Source organism: Pteropus alecto, unplaced genomic scaffold, assembly GCF_000325575.1.
Source record: "Pteropus alecto unplaced genomic scaffold, ASM32557v1 scaffold103, whole genome shotgun sequence".
Lineage (NCBI taxonomy): Eukaryota > Metazoa > Chordata > Mammalia > Chiroptera > Pteropodidae > Pteropus > Pteropus alecto.
Window position 1 is genome coordinate 6,925,594 of NW_006436288.1, and position 22,219 is coordinate 6,947,812.

The 22,219-nt window shown below is 34.8% G+C and overlaps 1 protein-coding gene across 1 annotated transcript in view; it reads right to left on the reverse strand.

Moving 5' to 3' along the window:
• The window catches only part of ABCC9 (ATP binding cassette subfamily C member 9), a 118,597-nt gene that overhangs the window by 17,111 nt on the left and 79,267 nt on the right, over positions 1-22,219 (reverse strand). The window contains exons 26-32 of the mRNA XM_006912678.3: positions 20,383-20,612; positions 19,553-19,701; positions 19,269-19,338; positions 17,089-17,246; positions 13,661-13,753; positions 9,821-9,923; positions 293-394 (exon numbers count right to left, since the gene is read on the reverse strand). Of these exons, the coding sequence (XP_006912740.1) occupies positions 293-394; positions 9,821-9,923; positions 13,661-13,753; positions 17,089-17,246; positions 19,269-19,338; positions 19,553-19,701; positions 20,383-20,612 (905 nt within the window). The remainder of the gene's footprint in view (positions 1-292; positions 395-9,820; positions 9,924-13,660; positions 13,754-17,088; positions 17,247-19,268; positions 19,339-19,552; positions 19,702-20,382; positions 20,613-22,219) is intronic.

The window sequence follows — 22,219 nt, forward strand, 5'->3', positions numbered from 1 at the left end:
AACATTTAAAATGAAGTATCAATTTTTGCAATCACTGGATATTTGGAGACAGAATGACTTTGGCAGTTTGTGTACATCACGTGTTATAATTCATTAATGCTGCAGAATATCAGAAATGAATCCAGGCTCTGTCCTAAAATGCTGGTTTGGGATCATATCTACCAATATTTTCAAAATGTCATCTTGTTATGAATTTCAAACTCATCCTCTAACACCCATGAGTAAGAGTTGATAATAACTATAGAAAGTACACCAACACTGCACAAAAAGAGAGATTTTCATCCATACCTACCGTAAGTGCATACAGAAGTCCTAAACCCACCAATCCAGAATTGGAAGACCCACTAATGGATGCAATAGATGCAGTGAGGACAATGCAAGCCCCCAGGTAATCCTAAAAAGGAGGAAGAAAAAAATGTCAAAATATTTTGACATTTTCTTACACCAAAATATTTTGACAAGTTCTTACACCAAAATCACAATCAAGATAGATGATTGCTAAGAGAATACATGTCACTCCTTGTATGGCCTGTTAAGAAGAAGGCTGCCTAAGTTACAAAAAATTGCAACTGAAAATATTCGGGCTGAAATGGGAGTGATGCAATGCTTTCATTTATATGTATGCAGATATAGGTTCAGAGATTAAATACCTTGCCAGAAATTAAGCTGAAATTTATAGCACAACCAGGATCAGACATAAAGTTTCTTTTTTCCCCCCTTTCTACTTCACTGTGTTGCCAGACAAGCAATTATTTTTGGACTTGATTTTCCTACCTTAAATTTCATGTGTGTTTATATCAGGGTTGCGTAGCTTCCTTGTTCCCTAAGGCTCTTGCAGAAATTTGCCTCTGGTTAACCTGTTGAAATTTGTATCTGAATTTTCTGTCAGAGTCTGGACATTAAATATCCAAATTCCAGGTAAATAAGAATAAGGGTTATATTTGCTCAAAAATTAGAAGTGTGGGCATGTCTTAGAGTATCTGAATTGTCCATGACTCAATGATAAACTTTTGCAAAATTTAAAAAATTAAGGAGTGCTATAAACTCAAATGAAAGGCAGCCCGCATCTGTCCATTTTCTAATAGCCTCTTCCTTCCCTATTTCCCAGCATTCTTAGATATTCTTATGACTTGTCATTTGAAAAAAAATCTTAAAATTTATCATGCTGATGTGTCACACATCCCAGAGGCAGGTAGAATTTCAGGCATGAGTCATTTCTAGAATTACGTCAAGTCTGATCTCACTGGTAATGGTCTTCTCTAGCTAGACACATTTCTGATCCCTCAAAAACAAAAAAACAATAAACAAAACAAAACTAGTAACTAGGTGATAAAATTTTAATGACAGTAATGGAATGCTTAATATTCCATAACTTCAAAGAATGAAGTTTCTCAAATCAGCTCACCTGTGTGCGTTTCTGCCTCTTTTTAAAACAGTTCCAAAGGTCTAACTTTGGGGAGCAATCAATGATCCCAGCCTTAGAATCAGAGATTAAGGTCGAATGTTGGCTTTGCCAATTACGAGCTAGTGAGCTTAGACAAGTAATTTAAACCCCAATGAGACTCAGCTTCTTTGAAAAATAAAAATGATACCTAATTCACAGGGATTTTAAAAGGAATAAAACATTAAATACCAGTTACATTTCTCCACCTCTATGTGTCAGGATGTCTTCTTTCCGTTGGATGATTTCCAAATGTTTGAAGCAAGCTTAAAAGTTTGTGTGCATCGTAAAACATCAAAGTTAAACAGGCACTAAAATTTAATTCCATAAGAATTCCAATAATATTTACAAAGAATAAAGGAAGAAATCATGCAGTTAATCCCTTAAAGTAATAAATTTCATAGTAGTAAATATTCCTTTGATTGCTTCTTCTGATGCAACCATTTTTTAACAACTTGTCATATCCCAATCAGAGAGTTCTTCATCTTTTTCTCTTTATTTGAAGCAACAACCACATGTTTGCAGACTCTAACCAGTTTGGACTGCTCTTTTATATTTTTTAAATGCCAACATGCTCCCAAAACTCTTTAAAATATTTACAGCAATATGAATTCTTCCTTCCAGCCTTCTTGTATAAAGTTAGTACTTTCAAAGTCATGTTATACATTTGTTATTTCCATATTGTCTTTTCTAAATAGACTCAAAGTTTTTGTGATAATTCCCAGAAGTTAAGATAATTCCAGCAAAGTACTTCTGGCTTAATATAAGGAATATGCCAATAGACTTCTGAGAATTTTCTGTGGGCAATGTATACATTAAGGGTTTGAAGTAAGATACTTCTTTTATTAATTTCTATTTCCACTTCCTCCCAGCTGACTTCATTGGGAAGAACAGCCTCATTCATTCATTCATCTATTCATCCATTCATCCATCCATCCATCTATCCACTCATCTATCATCTATCCATTCGTTCATTCATCATCCATCCATTAATTCATTCATACATTGTTTTAAAAGTATGTCAGTTTATAAATTCCGTGTTTAGAATTATCGATGCCTTCCTATTTTACTTACAGCAAATTCAGACTCTGATGAATTACAAAGTCTTATATAATATCTGGATTCTAGACCCTGCCTACTGTGACCTTATCAGACAAACTTTTTCTGATTCTTCACTCTGCTCCAACTATGCTGTTCTTTCTGTTCTGTGTTAAAGAGAAAACCACAGCCTAACATACTAAAAGTCTGTGATACCAGATATCAAACCTAGATTTAATATCTGATCTAATTGAAGTTTCGACCTCTCCCAGAAACATAATCTTAATCAACTGAAATTTTCTGGTCAAGCACCAGTAAGGTAATCTGTCACATGATTATCCCAACCCTTCTCTCTCTCTATCCCACCTCTTCACTCCCTCCACCGCCAATAGAAAGAGGCAATCTGCATGATAAAAACCCTTCCCATTCCCTGTTCTCTTCCCCCCAAAGCAAAGATGTCTCAAGCACCAAAAGAATCCTTTTTTTCTTTTATTAATAGCTCCCTTGCCCCACCCATCTTCTTATAAACGCCTTCCATTTTGTACAACTCCTAGAGCACCCTCTGAGTTGCAAGATAGGATGCTGCCTGATTCATGAATCACTTAATACAGCCATTAGATCTTCAAAATTTACTCAGCTGATTTTTAAAAAAAATTTTTTTTTTACACCTACAGCGCCTGGTATTCATAGGTGGTCTCCCATCCAAGTACTAGACCTGATCCTGCTTAGCTTCCCAGATCAGATGAGATCGGGAGTGTTCAAGGTGGCATGGCCATTTGTTTTTTAACATCAGGAACACACCAACTTCGTTTCGGCCAATAACTCTGCCTGAAATTTTTGTACCATAGGCCTCTGACACCAGGTTCCTTCTCAACACTTAAGGATCAACTCAAATATCACCTCTTTGGAGAAGCAGTCTTTTCGTGGCCCCACTCCCAGCTCTGAAGCTGTTCTCTATCCCATTGCCTTGCTTATTTCCCCCCATACATTTAGAGTTATTTGAAATTATGGTATTTGCCTATTTGTCTACATGGTCATTGTCAATCTACTCTCACTAGAATTTAAGTTCCATGAGAACGGAATCTTTATCTGAATTTTTACCACTGTTATCTCCAGCAACAGAAATAAAGCTAAGTACATTGTAATGGTTCAGTAACTCTTTATGGAATAAGTGACTGGGTAAATTCATCCCTTCATAAAACAGTCACTGAATTTTTGTATGAGTCAAACATCTTCTAAATCAAGTCTTCTGAATTTTAAAGAATTCTTATGAATCCTTTGGTTCTCCTCCAATCCCTTTTCCAGACTTTAAGAGTTGAACATGTAAAAGCATTATAAGGATGTGTTTTTGATAAGGCGGGAAGTCCATACAAAATTTACTTTTAATCTCCCACTTTGAACTGTAATTTGATTGTCTTCTAGAGAGCTCTGCTATGCATAAGTGTTAAGGGTTCTTTGCTTTTCTAAAGTGAAAAACACTTTAAGCCACGAACTTCATTCAGTTCAAAATTATTATTTTTTTACTATTTCGATTGTGCAGGAAAAATTCATAAAATTCTTTGTTCTATGTTACAAATAACAGATCTGAATAGGACTGGAATAGAACAAGGCCACATTTGAGATATTGAAACAGCAAAATAATCATTGAGTCTAAATAAATGAAAATTAGACTGTAGGCCTAATATCAATATTATAAAAAAAATGCAACATATTGCATATCTCTTTCTTTCCCTGTTAAATTTAGTTTACTATGTAATCTTTATATCCTGGATTCACTCATTATATAGAAGTAAATGACAAATTCAATTAGGTGATAATTTTAACTATTTTCTAATAAATTAAATGGTAATTCTAGTAACAGACAGGTAGCCTTATCTTGGCAATAGAGCCAGCAAGAGAAGTGAAAACAGATGAAGGGAGAAAGGAAAAAAAACTGATCAATAAATTATAGTCAATGTATATTTTCTGGATCTCTTTCACATGGCTAGTGTTTTCAAAACTACTTAAGTTTTTAATATGATCATCAGACATTATTGTTTTTATTATTAGTCCAGTAAGTAAAATATGCTGAATTTTATATATAAGATAATATATAATGTTTTCATGTTTCAACAATAAGGCATAGCTTTTGAAATACATTTATTGCAAAATTTTTCAGGAGAAAACCCATTTTCAAAACCTATGGTCTACTAAATTCATGTAGATATGAGAGCTTAAAAGCCAATAAGTCTGTAGTTCAGAATCTGTAACAGAGTTATTTTATTTATCATAAAAATATTCTTTATCCTTTTTTTTAGAAAGTGCTAATTGTGTTGTCTTTTAGTTATACTAATTAGATACTTTTCAGTTCACGCCTGGATTACTACCAGTGCTCAAAAACATTTTTTCCAAGACAATGGAAAACTTTTGAGGAATATGATCAGAATTTTACCCTGATCTGCATAAGAAAGATCCTTTGTGCAAAATATTTATTAAAAAATTTCAAAACAATATTACTAGATTCTAATCACTTCTCTTCAAATAGTACAGGACTATAGAAGTGTGAAACTGATAGATAACGTGAGAGCTTATTAGCTTCTCATTTTCCACTTCCTTTACCATTACACCTTCTTTTCTTTTCTCTGCAAATACATGAACAGCAAAATGGCTTAAAAGCAATAAATTAATAAAAGAGAAGCAGATGGTCTGACTAATGTACACACAGGAGAGCAAATACTTAGGAATCACTAGCAGCATTTATTCTACTGCTAAGGCCTTATGTATTATAACCAATCAATTCAATGAAAAAACACCTATGATCAAAAGAGTACAACGAATTAAGAGATTCAACTTAGAAAACAAAAGTTAGTACATATGCAAGTTACTCACTCAATGAGGGCCCATGTACAGGACATTTTATCTGTACCATGATAAACTGTAACTTCCATCGAGTTTTTGAATTCCATACTCCCCTCTAGTAAAGGAAGTATTTGATTCCCATGTCAAAAGCAAAGCCTCTTGTCAGATTTCTAGTGATTCCATAACATCTATCTATATATGAGATTATAGTAAAAGTTTTAATTATGTATAAAACAGGCCTGTAAATAGTTAATAGCAACATAATCTCTCTCCTTCATGTAGCCCTTAGAAGCCTATGATACCAGTGCATGTCTGGAAGAATATAGTAGAGCCTCCAAAACAAGATAAGGGGACACCTGTTTTTTGTGGAGTTAGAATCACACAAAAAAGTTTTGCACTGTTTCACAAAATATACTCTTGTGCAAGCTCATCCTGAAAACTATTTTTACTTTAGCCTGTTGATTCTGAAGACTTTTTTTTTTTTTTTTTTTTTGGCTTCCTGATGTAAATTTTCTTTTATCCCTCTCACCACACAGCAGGACAAAGCTTTGGAAAGACAGCCTTTAGATAGAGTTACACAATTTCAGCAAATGGAAACACTGATGCCAAAGAACTGGAACTGTTTAGTGGAGAGGGACGAAGAGAAAACGCTGTGCTGAACAAAAGAATATAGCAGCATTCAAAGGTTAGAACGTAGTGACACACTGCACACAACTGTGGCCCACTTCACTTGGCACCCAGAGTGAAAACACTCCCATCTGTTGCCAAAGCAACCTGGGTGGTCACAGTCTAGCTACTTTTTAACCTGCCAAATTATTTTATTCCTTTAGACTCTTGTCCATTTTTGATTTGAGTATGTTTTGACCTTTATATTTTTTCCCCAGTTCAAAAAGAATATGGTAGGCAGGGCTAAATCATCCATAGGGAAAACTGTTACCCGGAGAAAGGTAATAACTTGTGACTGTCTTTTATTTAACAGGACCAAGAAAGAAGGGAAAGTCATGTATTAAAAATTAAATAAATAAATTAGGTAAGAAACAACACTTGGATGAAGCTCAGGGATCTCCCCAAATTCAACACAAAATGTTTCTAGTCTGCTTTCTCTCGCTTCCTTCTCCTTGAGATTTTCGGTCCATAGAATTCAGTGGCATCACTTTGGAGAGATAGAGATGGGGATGAAGAGAAAGGGAAGAAAAAAATAGCCACAGAAAGCTATAAGTTTTCTCTTTTGTCTCTCCATTAAGGTGATGAGTTCAAGAATTAGAGTTGATGAAATCCCTAGATCCCCGCTTGCCTCTTCTGATTCAACCTTCCTTGTACCATTTTAGTTGTGTTTCTGCTCTGGAAACTCCACGAATATTTGCTATAAGCAGATATTTTTGTTAACTAACTTTGTAATGTGGCAAAGGGGGTTGTGCTAATACTGCAGATAAGATCAATACAGATTCATTGGGCCACATAAAAGTTTTCATTACTTATTTTTTTTAAATGACTTACAAGACAGAGTACGTCCAGCTGTGGGATTCAGAGATTAGTTCACACACTAGTCTCTAAGGTCCTGTATCTCAGCATTCATATTTCAGACACAAGATTCATTTATTTCAAACCGAAATTGTATCTCCAGTTATGTGAACACATCCTCGGGAGCACAGTAGTAATGAGGTCAGTTACATGTGTACAGTTAGGAGAAAGGTTATTTCTTAATAAGAGTCATTTAGTTAATTTATTCAACACTCCTATGTTTTTGGATTATATTTATATCCAAATAAATATTTTAATGTTGTAATATTCCAATTTTTCTGGTCCTAACAAAAACTCTCAATGTACTCAGAAGACCAGAAAGAGAGTGAATCTGACTGATTTTACATTGTATCTCTGAGATTGTCTAAACGTGTGTGCGTGTGTGTGTCTGTGTGTCTGTATGTGTATGCATGTATACCCCCATAAAACTTAATGGCACTTAAATACAATTGAAAAAGGAGATAAACCATACACAAAGGACTTTGGACTTTGACTTCTGTCAGCAGATATGCCTGAAACTTTGCAATAAATCAACAAGCTTCTTTCCAAAATTTACCTTTATTCATCAGAACTAGAAGCAAAGGATTTCTTCGTTTTTTGTATTGGTTTAAGGGAGAGTTCTGGCAATGAAACTAGATAGCAAAATCTTAGAAAGATTCTAATACTCCGAAAAGAAAGAAAAGACATAACAACAAAGGTATTATAAGATAACAGAAAGAATGGCAGATTGTGTGCTTCCTGTTGAAAATATCAATATTCTCTTTAGGTTTCTACAAGTGAAACTAGAATTCTTTTATTTCAGGCAGGGTCTGACTGCCTATCATGTGGGGGTTAAAGTTGTGGGTTGTGAGGCAAACTAAACTAACTCGCTCTGAATCTGGCTGCTGTTCTTTTCTAACTTTTCCTGACCTTCCCTTTTTTGGCAGTCCGAAGGTTCTAATATTCGTATTCTGGCTATGAGAACAGAACATATGGTTTGCGTGAAGATTCTTGTTAAACACTTGTCCATTAACCTGACAGTAGGAAGTGCTAAAGAGCAAAAACAGGAGTGAGGTCAAACACCCACCTCATCTCCACAGCAAACACATTTACCCACTGAAAAGCATACTTGATCTTCAAGTTTTGGAAAATCACGTACAAAGGTAACTACTGACATTTTCCCCTTATGATTTTAGACATTCTTTGATTAAGCTATTTCATCATTAATTCTGTTACTTAGATATGATTTTCTTTTCCTTAGAGAAAACAGATTTAAACAAATAAGCAAACAAATGGAAGTTTAAAACAAGAATTTAGGGTCTGGCTAGGATCTAGGAATAATGTTTTGGTTCTGTTATAAATCCTAAGTAACACTTCATTGGCCTTTATGTTTTCTATAGGTAATTCATAATACATTTTGCCTAGCCCCACAGCTACCAGAAAAAAATTTATCAACAACTAATGCTTATATCTAAAATTTGTGAAATATAATTGCATTATGTTCTGAATAGTTTCTACATAATAACTAATATAATAGTAAAGAGTCTCTGTAAACTAGTGAATAATCATGATAACTAAATCTCACACAGATCCCATATCAACCTGTATCAATCACTCTGTATCCATCCATCAACAACTCAGACTTTAACTTGGGTGCTTTCATTTCAACCTTATCAAATTCTCTTTACCATCTGCCCTCTCTGGTCTACTGAGTTTTGAAAGAAAGACTGCATATGGCAGGGATGCTTAATCAGTGGAAGTGAGAGTCTTACGATAGTACAGATCAATCTCCTTTTCCTTTTCACAAATGGATAGATAATTATTTTTTAAAAAAGATTACAGACAACTCATTACCACCAAAGGAGCTTATTTATACTGTGGATCAAACTACAGTCAACCCCTAAATGCTACAGCGATTAGGGGTTCCAACCCTTTGCATGGTTGAAAATCTATGTATAACTTGTTTCTGTCCCCATACTTTACTAATAGCCCTCCGTTGATCAGAAGAAGTCTTACCAATAACATAAACAGCCAATTAACACATATTTTATATTATATGTATATACTTTATTCCTACAATAAACTAAGAGAAAAGAAAATGTTATTAAGAAAATCATAAGGAAGAGAAAATGCACTTACAGTATTTACTGAAAAAAATACACATATAAGTGGACCCACACAGTTCAAACCTGTGTTATTCAAGAGTCAATTGTACATGCCTTTCCCTCCTGGAACTTGAGTTTCACCTATCTCCTACTTTATACTCCAGTTGGTTGGTTTATAAACCGCTTACCAAGGCAGGTACTATTTCCATCCATCCATCCATCCATCCATCCATCCATCCATCCATCCATCCATCCATCCATCCATATAAAGGACATTTGTTGACTGCATTTGCTAAGAGACTTATATTATTATTTTAATCCTAATATCCCTATGAGGAACATAGTCTTATTCCTATTTTATAGATGAGGAACTGGGACACAAATAAATTAATTAATTTGTTAGACCAAGTCTATAAATGCCAAGGCTTATGCCCATTCTCCTACTTCATGGGAGGCAGAAGAAGGCAAGAGATGATTAATTGCAATTTTTCTTTTACATTTTGTGCTAACATGATCTCTCACTGGCTTAAAACATAGAAAGTTATCATCTCTTCCAGGGCTGTGAAGGAAATGAGTACATCTGTTCACTTGTCAAATTTGCTCTTTTGAAAAATATTGAAGTTATACAAATATTTGCCATTCCATTAACTTATGTAATCTAGAGACTAATGAACACAAAATGAATTTTTACTTTTTGGGCTATTTGTTTTGCCATTTGCTAAAACATTATGACAAATTTCATCTGTAACATAAACAAACCTGAGTTATTTTTTAAGTCCAGAAAATGTGAAGTTAGAGTTAAATCTCAGTAGAAGACTAATTTTTACAATTGTCTCCCTCTTTGCATTAGGCCTCTTCTCTGTTTGGTTTCCATTTCGAAATCATGAAATGAACGTACCGTTCTGACCTCTAGCCATCTGTTTGCAGCTGAGAGAAATAAGTAGGCAATGTTGTTTGTGTCGGTCAATTCCAGCATACGTTGCTTAAATCTGGTTTCATGCCTGTAGAAAATGAAAATATTGTAACGTTAGCCACACAACAGGAGAAATAATAAAAAACAGTCACACTTACTACTACACTATTTACTCAACAGAGTGACGAACTGATGGGATGAAATGACTAATAAATGACTCCCACTTCAAAGTAAAGGTCAGCTGCTACTGCTCTGTGGTACTCACAGTAGAGATGGTGTGGCCAGTGTTTCCTTCATTTCTCAAACCTCTGCTATGAAAAGGAATCTTTCTGATGACAAAGACCTATTGATGATCATTTCATAAACTTCCACAGAATTATTGTAGCTATGGAAACCAAGTGTGACCTCTGTTGCGAGGGCCTTACACAAACCAGAATAAGTTATACATAAATGTAAAATGCCCTACCTACCTTTTATTCCATTTATCTTACTTTTCCAAATGGCATGGTTAGAATTGGGTGGGAGGTACTGGATGAGAACCAGGGAAGACAGGAAACTGTGCATTTCTGGCAGGCAAATATATACTTTAAAATTTCTCTTTTTGCCGGTGTTTCTGGGAACTAAAAAAGGAAACTGGGGTGACATGAAATAAAAGATGGAGGTCCTTCGAGATGGAGGTTTATTCAGTCTCTGCAGCCACGGCTGGTCTCACATGTGTCGTGTTTGCAAGGAATAGCTAATTTTCATGCAACGGGCCAGTAGAGATTCCTGTTTGACAAAAGACTGCCCCAAGTTTCCCCAAAATGTTCAAATCAATTTGTAAAACTTTATAATAAACCATCTCTATGTCGAAGAATGAAGAAGTCTGGGTGGGGTGTTCACTTGGCACATGAAACCATCCATACAGGCCAATATAAAGCAGATACTTGGTATCTGTCCAATCAATCTGATCACTCCAATATGCCAAACCAGATAAATCAGATAATTGAGTCAGACAGTAACATCTGATCTAAAATAATCAAAGATTTAGCAATCAGAGCCAAATAATTACCTCACTTTGAGCTATGTAGCCTTGACCAAAATGCCAGGCACAGGAAGACCTGTGCTGAATGGCAACACACAGGGACAGGACTGAGCAGACAGACCTTGGAATGTGCCTCCCCTCATGATGACCCTATCATAGATGAATAGAGTGAATATTTAAAAGGTAGAATGGTTCATAGGGCCATAGGATTTACTGAGATAGTGGATATGAACTGTAAAGAGATATATCCACATTAAGGGCCATTCTTTCTGTACTTGCAATGTTAGGCAGATTTTCATCCATTCAGAAACATTTAGCAAGCACCAACTCTAAATGAGATATTAGAATATACATGTACACAAGACATGACCTCTGCCCTTGAGGAGCCCACTGTTTGTGTAGGAGGTAAGCAAGGTATTAAAAGTAAGGATGGTGCAACACAAAAGCTAGTTATAATGGTGCTATGCACAAAATGCTACATAAACATAAGGGAAGGGGATGATTTACACTGACCAGAGGATCAGGATGGCAGGCAATGGGGTGGAAGGTGGGGACATTTCAAAGAAGACTGGGAGGATGGTCTGGGTGAGGTTTTAAGGGATGAGCTGAATTTTTCAGGAGAAAAAGAGAAGACAAAGCATTGGCAGTAGGAGAAATAACATGAGCAAGGGCACGCAAATAAGGAAACTCAAAATTTTCGGGGGCTCAAGACAGGGTCTTCTCCCTAGAGGACTGTGGTGATGGAGAGATCGGAGGTAGGGCCAGATGGACCAAAGCCAGTGGACTATATTTGAGATGAACATCCAACACTTCATCCTGATAAAGTGTTTTGTCTAGGACTTTCTTATTCTTCCTTTAGTTTTGGGATATTGTTTCAGATACACTCTTAAAGAGTTCGTAAATGGATCTGGCAACAGTCTGAAGCAGCAGTGTGAGGGGAGGGGTGGAAATGCAGTGAACATTCTTTCTGTGTGTTTCTATTTGGCAAGAAACCTTCTGTTTTCCTAATGGAAACTTTGACACACTCAGTCTGTATCTTTTTATCCACATCCAGCTCATCTTCTGAACATTCTTAGACCTTTATTCTGTCAGACAAAAAATAATAGGAAAGGTCACTGAAATCTCAGTCTAATTTAGCCGTGATACTTTCATGGTAAACTACTTGAGGGAGCTGACTGCTGCATGTGAGTACACCATGAACTCTGAATGCAGGGGAGGAAAAGCAGGCTAATCAGTAAATACGAACTTTCCAAAAGAGATGAAGACTCTGGGGACTCTGGGTAGTCTAAAAGAAAGGAAGAAATGGATGGAAAAGAATGTGTTTGATTCTTCACCACAAGTACCAAACATAACGATTCTAGAATTCTTTTCATGGTAGCAGGACCATCCACACATTTTAAAACTTCCTTTGGTTCAAAAATGCTGATATTTGTGGTACTTCATATTTAATTTAAAAATGAATCCTGGAAGATCTAAATCTGGATGAGTATGATGCAGGTACTTTTACATAAAAGTTAGGTTCTCTTTTGTTACTTCCAATCATAATTCAAGCCTCGAAGGTTAACATGTATTATATTGTGTTATTCTTACAGATACCTGAACTTTCTTGATGTAAAATTAGGAATGGTCATCCTAATTCTGCTCATGTGTCTACTGAAGAAAGTAAATGAAAATTCTAAACTTTAACTCTTGGCAAGTTCCTCTTTCATTCTAACCCATCCTCATTTCCTTCAAGATGCTTTAACTGATTCTGGTCCTCATCACTTTTAGAAAATAACCTTGAAGACAAAGAGAAAATAGAGGCTGTTACATATTGAACCCATCAACTTCCTGTTGGTCCACCTACCATCTTGCCTGCATCCAGTCACTGCTTGCCCCCCACCTACCATGTTATCCTATCAACTTTCTCTGTGGTATTCACCTGGGGTGGAAATGAAGGAGTATGTCTCCATAGTTTTTATGTACCCACAGTAAGAGCAATACCTAGCATGTGTTCAATACTCAAATAAATTAACTCAAAAGGACTTGTTTGGTGAAAAATGTAATCTTTAATATGGTGTACTTATGAGTACCACTGGTCATTGCTGGCTACTATTAAATATAAATTTTGTCTTACTATCTATATTCAATGTCAATAAATAATTTTGTCATCTCCAATAATATACCACTGCAGAAAATATGAATGCTTCATGATGAAACCTATGTAGATTTATGTAAAAATTCTGTGGTACATGTTGGGGATGTTTGTATCTTTATATTATATTTTTGACTCACTTATATATACAATAATATAAATATTTCTTAGGTTAGAAAAAATCTCTGATTGAATCAATATACACTTGCATTTAGGATTGCAGAAAGATATAATACTTTAAGATGTCAAATTTCTAGATTAAATGAAATACTCAGTTATGCCACCTTCTTTTCTGATTTACTTGAACAGGGAAAACAGAACCAGGTAATTTTTTGAGTGTTACGTAAACATTCTTAATCAAAATCAATTTCCCTATTTCACAAGTGAGGAAATTGAGGCTAGGGAATTTAGAAGACTGGTCTAAATTATACAGCTAGTATCTTCCCAATATGGTGTTTCATTTTTTCTTTATTCTTATTAAAATTTCAGGTGATTAAACTCTAATTCTGATCACTTATTGTCTAATTGTCTTACTTTTAATCTAGAACACTGCCAAAGACACAGGGGACATCCAAAAATAAATGGTAGCAATTATCAGGTATTTGTAGATAAATATTTGTTGATAATGCAATTGCCTAATCAACAAAATGAAAACATGTTTACTCACCTAAATGCCCGAATGGTGGTGAGTCCTTCAGCTGTTTCTGAGAAGTGGCAAAGCAGAGGGAGCTGGGTACTATCATCAAGTTCCTGGAGGTCCCTAGAACAGAGAGGAGTGCAAAAATAAACTCCACATGACTTCAACCCAAAGACCACCAACTTCATTCTAAATTAAAGTTATTATTTGTCATTGCAACTATTTTCGACTACCATCCAATTAACAAAAAACTTCAACAACTTGCAATCTAAAGAGGAAGAAAAGGAAAAATACATAACGAATATGGGTCTGGGCTGAATGTAATGTGTTTTATAAAAATATTAGTTTTGTATAACAGCTATAGGGACACAGAGGAATGAGCAATTAACTCATATATAGGAGATAGGTAATACATATTTTTTTGAGTAGGTAGAATTTAGGCCAAACTTTAAACATGAGGAGGGTTTCAACCAAAAAAACAAGAAGTAGTACATTCCAGCTAAGAGAACAAGAGCAAGCACAGAAGACTAAGGAACCCAGCAAGTTCAATTTGGCTGGTGCCCAGAATTCTTTGGGGTGTTGTAGTGGGAAAGGCTATATAAATGATGGGCGGGACTAGATTGTAGAGGATCCTGGGATGCTGGGGGAAAAAAAATCACTGAAGACTAGAAATAAAATGATCAGAGCTGTGCTTAAGCAACGTAGGTTGTGAGACAGTGTGAAGAATGATAGAGAATGAGTGGGTTAGGATAGTCTATAGGAGAGATGTTTTTAAAGTTCTGAATTACTATGATTCCAGTAAGATTTAAAACAGGGGAAGGACTATGAGACAGCCTACTAGAAGTAGCTTTCTAAACTGCTACTGTCAATTAGTTGTAGCAGGGTGAATAAGAGAAAAGAGTCAAATATGGCTTGGTTGTTGCTTAGCAGACCTGGAAAATGACAGTGCTATTTACTATTTACCAGGGTGGAGGACCCAGAATAAAGCTATCTGAAGAAAAAGATAGTAAGTCTGGCTTTGGCCACAATGATATTGAATCTCTACCTTCATGGAACTTCTATTGACAGGTTCCCCAAGGAAATATATATGTAGTTATATAAAAAGTTCAATGAATGTTGGTGGACCAAGGCTGAATCTGACTCTTTTCATAAAGATGAACACTAATGACAACTTTTCTTAAAATCACATAAGCTAGTGTTTCTGGAAGACAGGATTAGAGTTATACCACATCTTTCAATACATTCCTTTTTTCTTTTCAGTCTTGTTTTCTGCCCTTCTCTAGGTTGTTGGGTGGAGGGAATTAGAGTAGCAGCATGGATATTCATCTGCCAGAGTCAACTGAACTGATTACACTGTTACATAATCATCACCAATCAATTTAGACCATTCTGGTCTGCCTGTGTAGTCTCACAAACAAAAGAAAAGTCTTTTTTGAGTTTCTAAAATGGATTTGATCACTTCAGAAACTGCAGATGAGGGGAGGGGAAGAGTGAGGGGAGGAGAATGATTATGAAGGAATGTGAATAGTCTGCTATTTTTAAACACAGAACTAAGTGGCTATTTGTAACTTTGACACAAGCAACAGATGGTTACTACCTTGAGGTTTGTAGTGAACGGAAAAAATTGGAAAGGAGAAACCTTTGTTTATAGGATAGTATTTTGCGAAAACAAAAAGGTACGGGTACAGCTTGATCCTGTATTTTTCTAAGTAGGAAACACTTACTTACAGAGTTAACCGCACATTAGATCTTTGATTTTAGATATTCAAAATTTTGTGGCATTTCCTGTAGCCTGTCCCCCACTTGAATTCTCTTTGGTGCTTACAAGATGGTCTGTTAAATTGCCCGACTTTCCAAAATGGGTGAGTAGTTCAGAGCCTCAGCATCTAGAAGGGTCTTTTTATCTGTGAGATTTAAAATCATGGTCGCATTTGCTAGCTTTCAGAGAATTTCAAATACTGGTTTATAATCCATTATCAATGTTAAATTAATTCTTTAAAAATGATCGACTCCTCTATATGTTAGTCACCAATGCTATAATGAACAGAATTCGCAATTCAAAATAGTGGACCAGGATCATTTGCCTACCTTTTGTGCTCAATTTTTATTTATTGTTACAGGGCGAAAATAGGCCCAAATAAGTGTGTGATTGATGTAAGATATGACTGTTTAATTTAGTGGTGAGAAGGCAAAGATATGTTCGGAAACAGCCAGCGGAAATGAAGTAACTAAACCTTTTTTCCCCTCTTACAAGTGTCAGTAATAATACCGGAAGAATTGAAAGAATGAATTTGATGACTAGCCTCTCCCTTTTGATTTGAATTTGTTATAAGAAAAGGGTATGAAAAAGCAGTCTAGATTTTATATACATCCCTAACATTTGAAAGACCTTAATTCATAGCCCTGTGGGAGAAACAATTATACTCTTTAAATTAAGATTCCCATCTATACTTTTGCCTTTTTTTGTTACCTTTCCTGATTTTTCTTCATCTTCCCTGCACTAGTCCTATTAAATATTTAGTTTACTGAATAAACTCAATATCTGCCTTCCTATTCTAGCACTCAATTCACATGTAAGGGTTACTTTATATATGTTTTATCTTCCCAAGAGGCTTTAAGTTTCTTGACAATAGGCTCTTGTCATGTTGATTTCTTCATCTGCCACATGGTTTATACAATTATTTACAACACAGAAAATGCTTAATAAGTGTTTGTTGAAATAGAGTGATTATTGTAATGATGTAGCATTTACTGAACAATTTATAGCAGGGCTTCAAAGTTAAACTGGAAATTCAAAACAACTGGTACTATATTTCATTTAACTATTTAATATCTTGGCAAATGAGAAATCATATATTAATAGAATAATTTAAAATTTATGGCTATTATTCATTTGGCTGGATATTCAAGTGCATGTTTAATGATCCAATCTCTTAAAGTTACGACATTCCTATCAGACATACAAGATTACCTACTTTTACAGTCATCATTTTGATTTATCTTTTTTAACCTTTTTTATTTCTACTGTTTTCTTTTACAGAATGTATTTTAAGCGTTTAAAAATATTTTAATTTTTCTCTCCACTTGTGGAATAAAATGGTTTTAAATCACCTATCCCTTGAGACTGTGTTTGATTTCATAAATTTTCTGTCAATCTATTGTTCAGAAAAAGGACTATGGAATGGAAAATTCAGCACAGTCTGTGGACTCAAAACTCAATACATCAATCCACATGTTAATATATGTTCAGGACTATGTAAGATTGAGACAATCAATTACAGAAACAATTATTATAGATCTCTAAATAAAACATAATATCAGGATAGGTTTCATCATGTTGAAAATAGTTTGCATTTCCAAATTCCATGCCTGATCTTGAAAAATACTACAGCAAATCTGGATCAGAGCAAATCAAATATACAGGCTTTTGAAGACTAATAGAACATTGTTTTACTTACTTAGAGGCCACTCGAAAGTATTTCTGGATAAAATAAAAGGCGACCCCAAGAGGCACAAGAGCAACCAGGAACACAGGAGTAGCATAAGAAATCATGCCGATGGCAGACAGGCAGAGCAGTGTTGAGCGAGTGAGAGATTCCAAAGTTGGAGGGATGTGCTATCAAGAAGGTAGTTTGAAAGGAAAATGTTTTCTATTAAATATTGGTTACAATTCAACAAAATATTTATTTTATATTAATATTTTATATTAAATTTTCATAGTTACAAAAGTAGTATATAAACATTTTTGTAGTAAGCAATTCTTCACTCATTCAATGTCACTCACTTCCCATAATTTATTTATCCATATATCTGCCTATCTACTTATCATCAGTCAGTTATCTATCTACCTATTTATCTTGAGGATTTTAAATAAATTACACTATACTATAAATCTTATTTGTCCATGTGCTCATTTTATTTTACTGAACAAGACAGACTATAAATCTTCCCATGCCACTACATACAAATCTTTTTTCTTTTTAATGGCTTCACAATATTAAACAACATATTTAGTTATTCTACTGTAAGATAAAGTAATTTTCTGTAATTGCTTGCTCATATCCTTTGCACATTTTTAATTGGATTATCTTCTTTATTAATTTTTAGATACTCTTTATATATTATGGATGTTTATCTTCTTTATATATGTTGTCAGTTTTTCTCTCAGTTAATCTATTATATTTTAAATTTGTCTTTGATGCTTTTAGCTCGACAGAAGTTTAGATTTTTATACGGTCATTCCTGTCGGCCTTTTCCATTATTGTTTCTGAGTTTTGTGCCTTACTTAAAAAAAACCTTTTGTACCCCCCAAATTCTAGAACTACTCTCCTACGATATATTTTGTAGTTTTATATTTTTGTATGGCCATCTTATTTCCATATATCTCTGCTTTGTATCATAAAGATAGCTAATTATCCCAACATCCTTTATTGAAAAAACAATCCTTTTCTTACTGAATTAGTAGTACCACATTTATCTTATGTCAAATCTCTATAATGCTGGTATTTTTGAATTTTCCATTTTGTTCTTTTGATCTACTTGTTTTCTGTGATCACCAGGTGTTTGAATTTTATAGTATTTTTTAGGTATTTGGTAGGAGAATTTTCTCTCTATATACAGGATTTTTATGATTTCCAGGATTATTGGATCTGTTCATGTTAGGTTCATTTCTATTTTTACAGTTTTGTTACAGATGAAATTCATTTTTTAGCTTTTTAATTGGTGTAAAGTTATTATTACTTTTATATCATATGTCTTATGCAGATACTCTGCAGAAATTTCTAATTGGTTCTTTATTATATTAATTTTTTTGAACCCTCTAGGTGGCAATCATATCATCTTCCAAATAATGACTGTCTCCTCTTTTCCCATATGTATTCTTTATGAGGAGTTTTAGGTACAGAGTGAACTGACATCAAAATTTTTCAGCATACTTTTTAGTCAGCAGAGTGCATCAAGCATTCTTTTTCTAAACTGAGGATGATGTAGGTGTTCCTAAGGCCACTCTGAAAAATTAGAAAAGGCAAGGGCTGCATTTGATGGATTCTTTTCTCAATTATCCTAAAGAATCTGTTCTAGGAGTGATTCAATTTCAGAGGCTGAGGTCTTTAATTTCAGGACAAACTTCTAGAGGCCTAAGGATCTAAGATTAAACTGGGCATCATTATAATATTTCTAAAATATCATCCCACCTAAAACTTCTCTCATTCCAGAGCCAATCTAATAAAAGTGAAGGACATCTAAGTCTAGCATTCTATCCTTTACTTCCAGGAGACACTCTGCATCAATATTAAACTTTTAAGAACTTTACTTGAATGGAGATACAACATTAAACAAAATCATTCTTTTTTATTAAAAAAAAATTAAAAGTTAGCTTATTCTTTGCTATTTCTTTTGATACATGCTGATTCTCTAAGCATTCTCTTGTACATGGATAAATTATTTCGAATTAAGTTTTTTCTTAAAGAATTTTTTCTAGAAATAATTTACGCACATAATATTGATATAAATGCAAACAAGCTTTCATTTAAGTTTTAGAAATCCATTATTGTTAACAGGAATCATGGTTTATCTCAAAATGTTATTTAGCTTACACTGAGAAATTTATTTTTAAACTTAGAAGTTAGTCGGCACTTACTTGATCAATGATATTTGTATCAGCTGAAAAGCGGTTGAGAATCAGTCCCAGGGGTGTGGTATCAAAGAATCTAGGCAATAAACAGATTGGAATGTATGATAACACTAAACTATGTGGAACCTGACCATTATGAATGGACAATTTGGAGTCATGAAAATGAGAAGGTCCTTATTCATTTGCTCAAGGACTGAACAAGTTCTTTAAAATATCATATTTCGCTTAAATTTAAAAATACATATTTTCATGATTTTGTGTGTGAGAGTAAGAAATAACTACTTTTTTACCTTATTGGTCCAAGAATTATCTTATTGAGGAGATTGTGGTGAAGATTTTTGGCAGCTGTAAGACCCATCCATTCTACAGTGAGAGATGTAACGAGGCAGAGGAAAATACCTGCTCCACAAAGTATGCTAAATCCAGCCACATAGTAGGTCTAAGAAATAACCAACACAAAAAGCACATTTGGAATTATCATTTGAGTTTTTTCTCACTAGAACACTAAATATCAAAGTCAGGCAATATTGTCAGCTTCATTACCCTGCATCAATTTAAATAGTTGAAGGAATGCAGATTTTGGAGACTTGGGGGCAGTAACCCTACCATAATGCTAAGGCTAAGTCCCCATTTGCTATCTTCACTCCCTTTCAAGGTTTGTATAAGGACAGATAAAGCTTAGAGTCTGTTTTCAGGTTTGAAATATTCTTGGCTCTCTGTATTGTAGAGTTCATTCTTTCTATATATAATCTCAGGATGAATAGTTAATTCATGGTATAGGTAGTTAAAATCAAATACCGCAGAACAACAAAAGTTTCCATGTGTATATTACACACACATACACACACATGCACACATATATGTCATGTGTATATGAGTCCCTTGAATCCAAATTCAAATATTATTTTTAGATGTTTCTTATAACAAACTTTAAAAAATAAAGATGAAAACAGATTCCATTTGGACAGTTTATTCTATTTTAGGTTCTGTTCTAAGTAGCTTACTGAGTCACTACAAAAGTCCTGACATTTGGGTTATTAGTATCTCACTAGATAAAAGGGTAGGTATCTCTGTTAATCTCAACATTTCCTGGATGATTTAAAAACAGAACCCACTGCACCTGATCAGCTTTTCCAGTATTGTTTATACTGTACTCCGATGTCCATGTGGCTAGCCAATAGTCTATAGCTACGATGACTGAATGCTTCAAAAGTTTAGAGAAAATCATCAGGAAGAGCAAAAAGAATCCTCCAGAAGTGAGGTACCGCCAACAGGTCTTCCATGGCATTTTAGTCCTGAGCCTCATTACAGTGGACATGTTGTCATCTTCATCTTCCTCCTCTTCTTCCTCTGCATTCGAAACACTTATTTAGGCTTCAGATGGGCAATAGGTAGATAGAATTTGTATTATCCCACAAAAAAGCATATAATAATTTCTCTCAAATTTATGAAAATACAAGTATTAGTCTTATGAAATTTAAATGCTTTTATCAGGGAAAACCTCATTAAAAAATAGGCAAAAATGAATAAATGAATGAATGAGTGAAAAAAATAATCATAAAATCCATGTCTGGATGACATAATTTGCTGATTTATTATACACTAAATTGACTACAAGTATAGACTAGAAGTTTACTAAGTTACTGAAAGAATGGTGTTGCCAATAAAACCATATAAGCTGGCCTGAAAATATTTACATGTAAATCTCTAAATTGTTTGTCCATAGTCCAAGAGGGCAAAATCCATGCTATGTATGGCCCATTTTAGATGTGATCATGGCAGAGCATGGTCAAGTAGACACCTTCCAGTGGGTAAAGCCAGGAGCCACAGAGGACGGTGGGCAGAGAGTTCCTCTAAGATGCTTAAACAACCTGGAAACTCCAAGCTGGCAATATAGCTATCTTATTCCAGTGGGTAAAGCCAGGAGCCACAGAGGATGGTGGGCAGAGAGTTCCTCTAAGATGCTTAAACCACCTGGAAACTCCAAGCTGGCAATATAGCTATCTACAAGAACAGGGAATTTGGGCATCTGACCAGCAAAATTTGATCATTTCTATGGCCCAGCGACTATTGCGCATTTCCCATCCTTTCCTTTTCCAAAGGCATTTTCACTGCAGTTCTCCTGGATGTGCTCCACTGCATATTGAGAAGATTGTGGGTAGAAAGGACAGACAACTTGTCTTTAGTTTATAGGTTATCAGATCACAGAAATCTAAATATGGATACAATGGAAATAATGAGCATCACCAAGGATTCTACTATTTGGGTTAGACGCAATAAATGAACAGGTCTCATAGAAGCTCTCTTTCGGTAAGGGTGGGTTCAATGTGTGAGAAAGAAAAGACCTGAAATTTGCATAATCAAAGAGGTAGACCGATAGCTGTCTCCCCAGTATCCATTTTCTGTTTCCATATTAATTGAAATTTCAACTTGCTTATGACTGCCCAGCTAAAGACAACATTCCTTTACTTGCTTAGTACCTAATCTGTCCACATGATGAAGTTGTCAATGGTATGTAATAGAAACCATATATGCAGCTACTTTCATTCTTCTCTTCTTGGTGGCTTGAACTGACATACTGATAGGACCGGAAGCAGCAACCTAGTAGATAATATGTACTGTACTGGGCAATTTCATGTACATTACCTCAATTTACTCTGTAAGGAAAGTACTTTTATCTTATTTCATACCTGAGAAAATGAATAAACACAGAAAGCCCAGGGCAGAGTCAACATCTCAATGGTATACTCACCACAGGAACACTGGAAAGTGTAGATGGTCATGACTCCACTTTCAGTGTCATTACAAATAACTGGTTTAGAATTCTAGAGGCTGATGTCATCACTTTAAAAGCATTTTTAAATCTAACAAATTAAAGTGCAAAATCTATCCATTCATTCACTCACTCAATAAGTATTTGTTGAAACGCTGAATAGTTATCTAAAAAATAAAGTCAG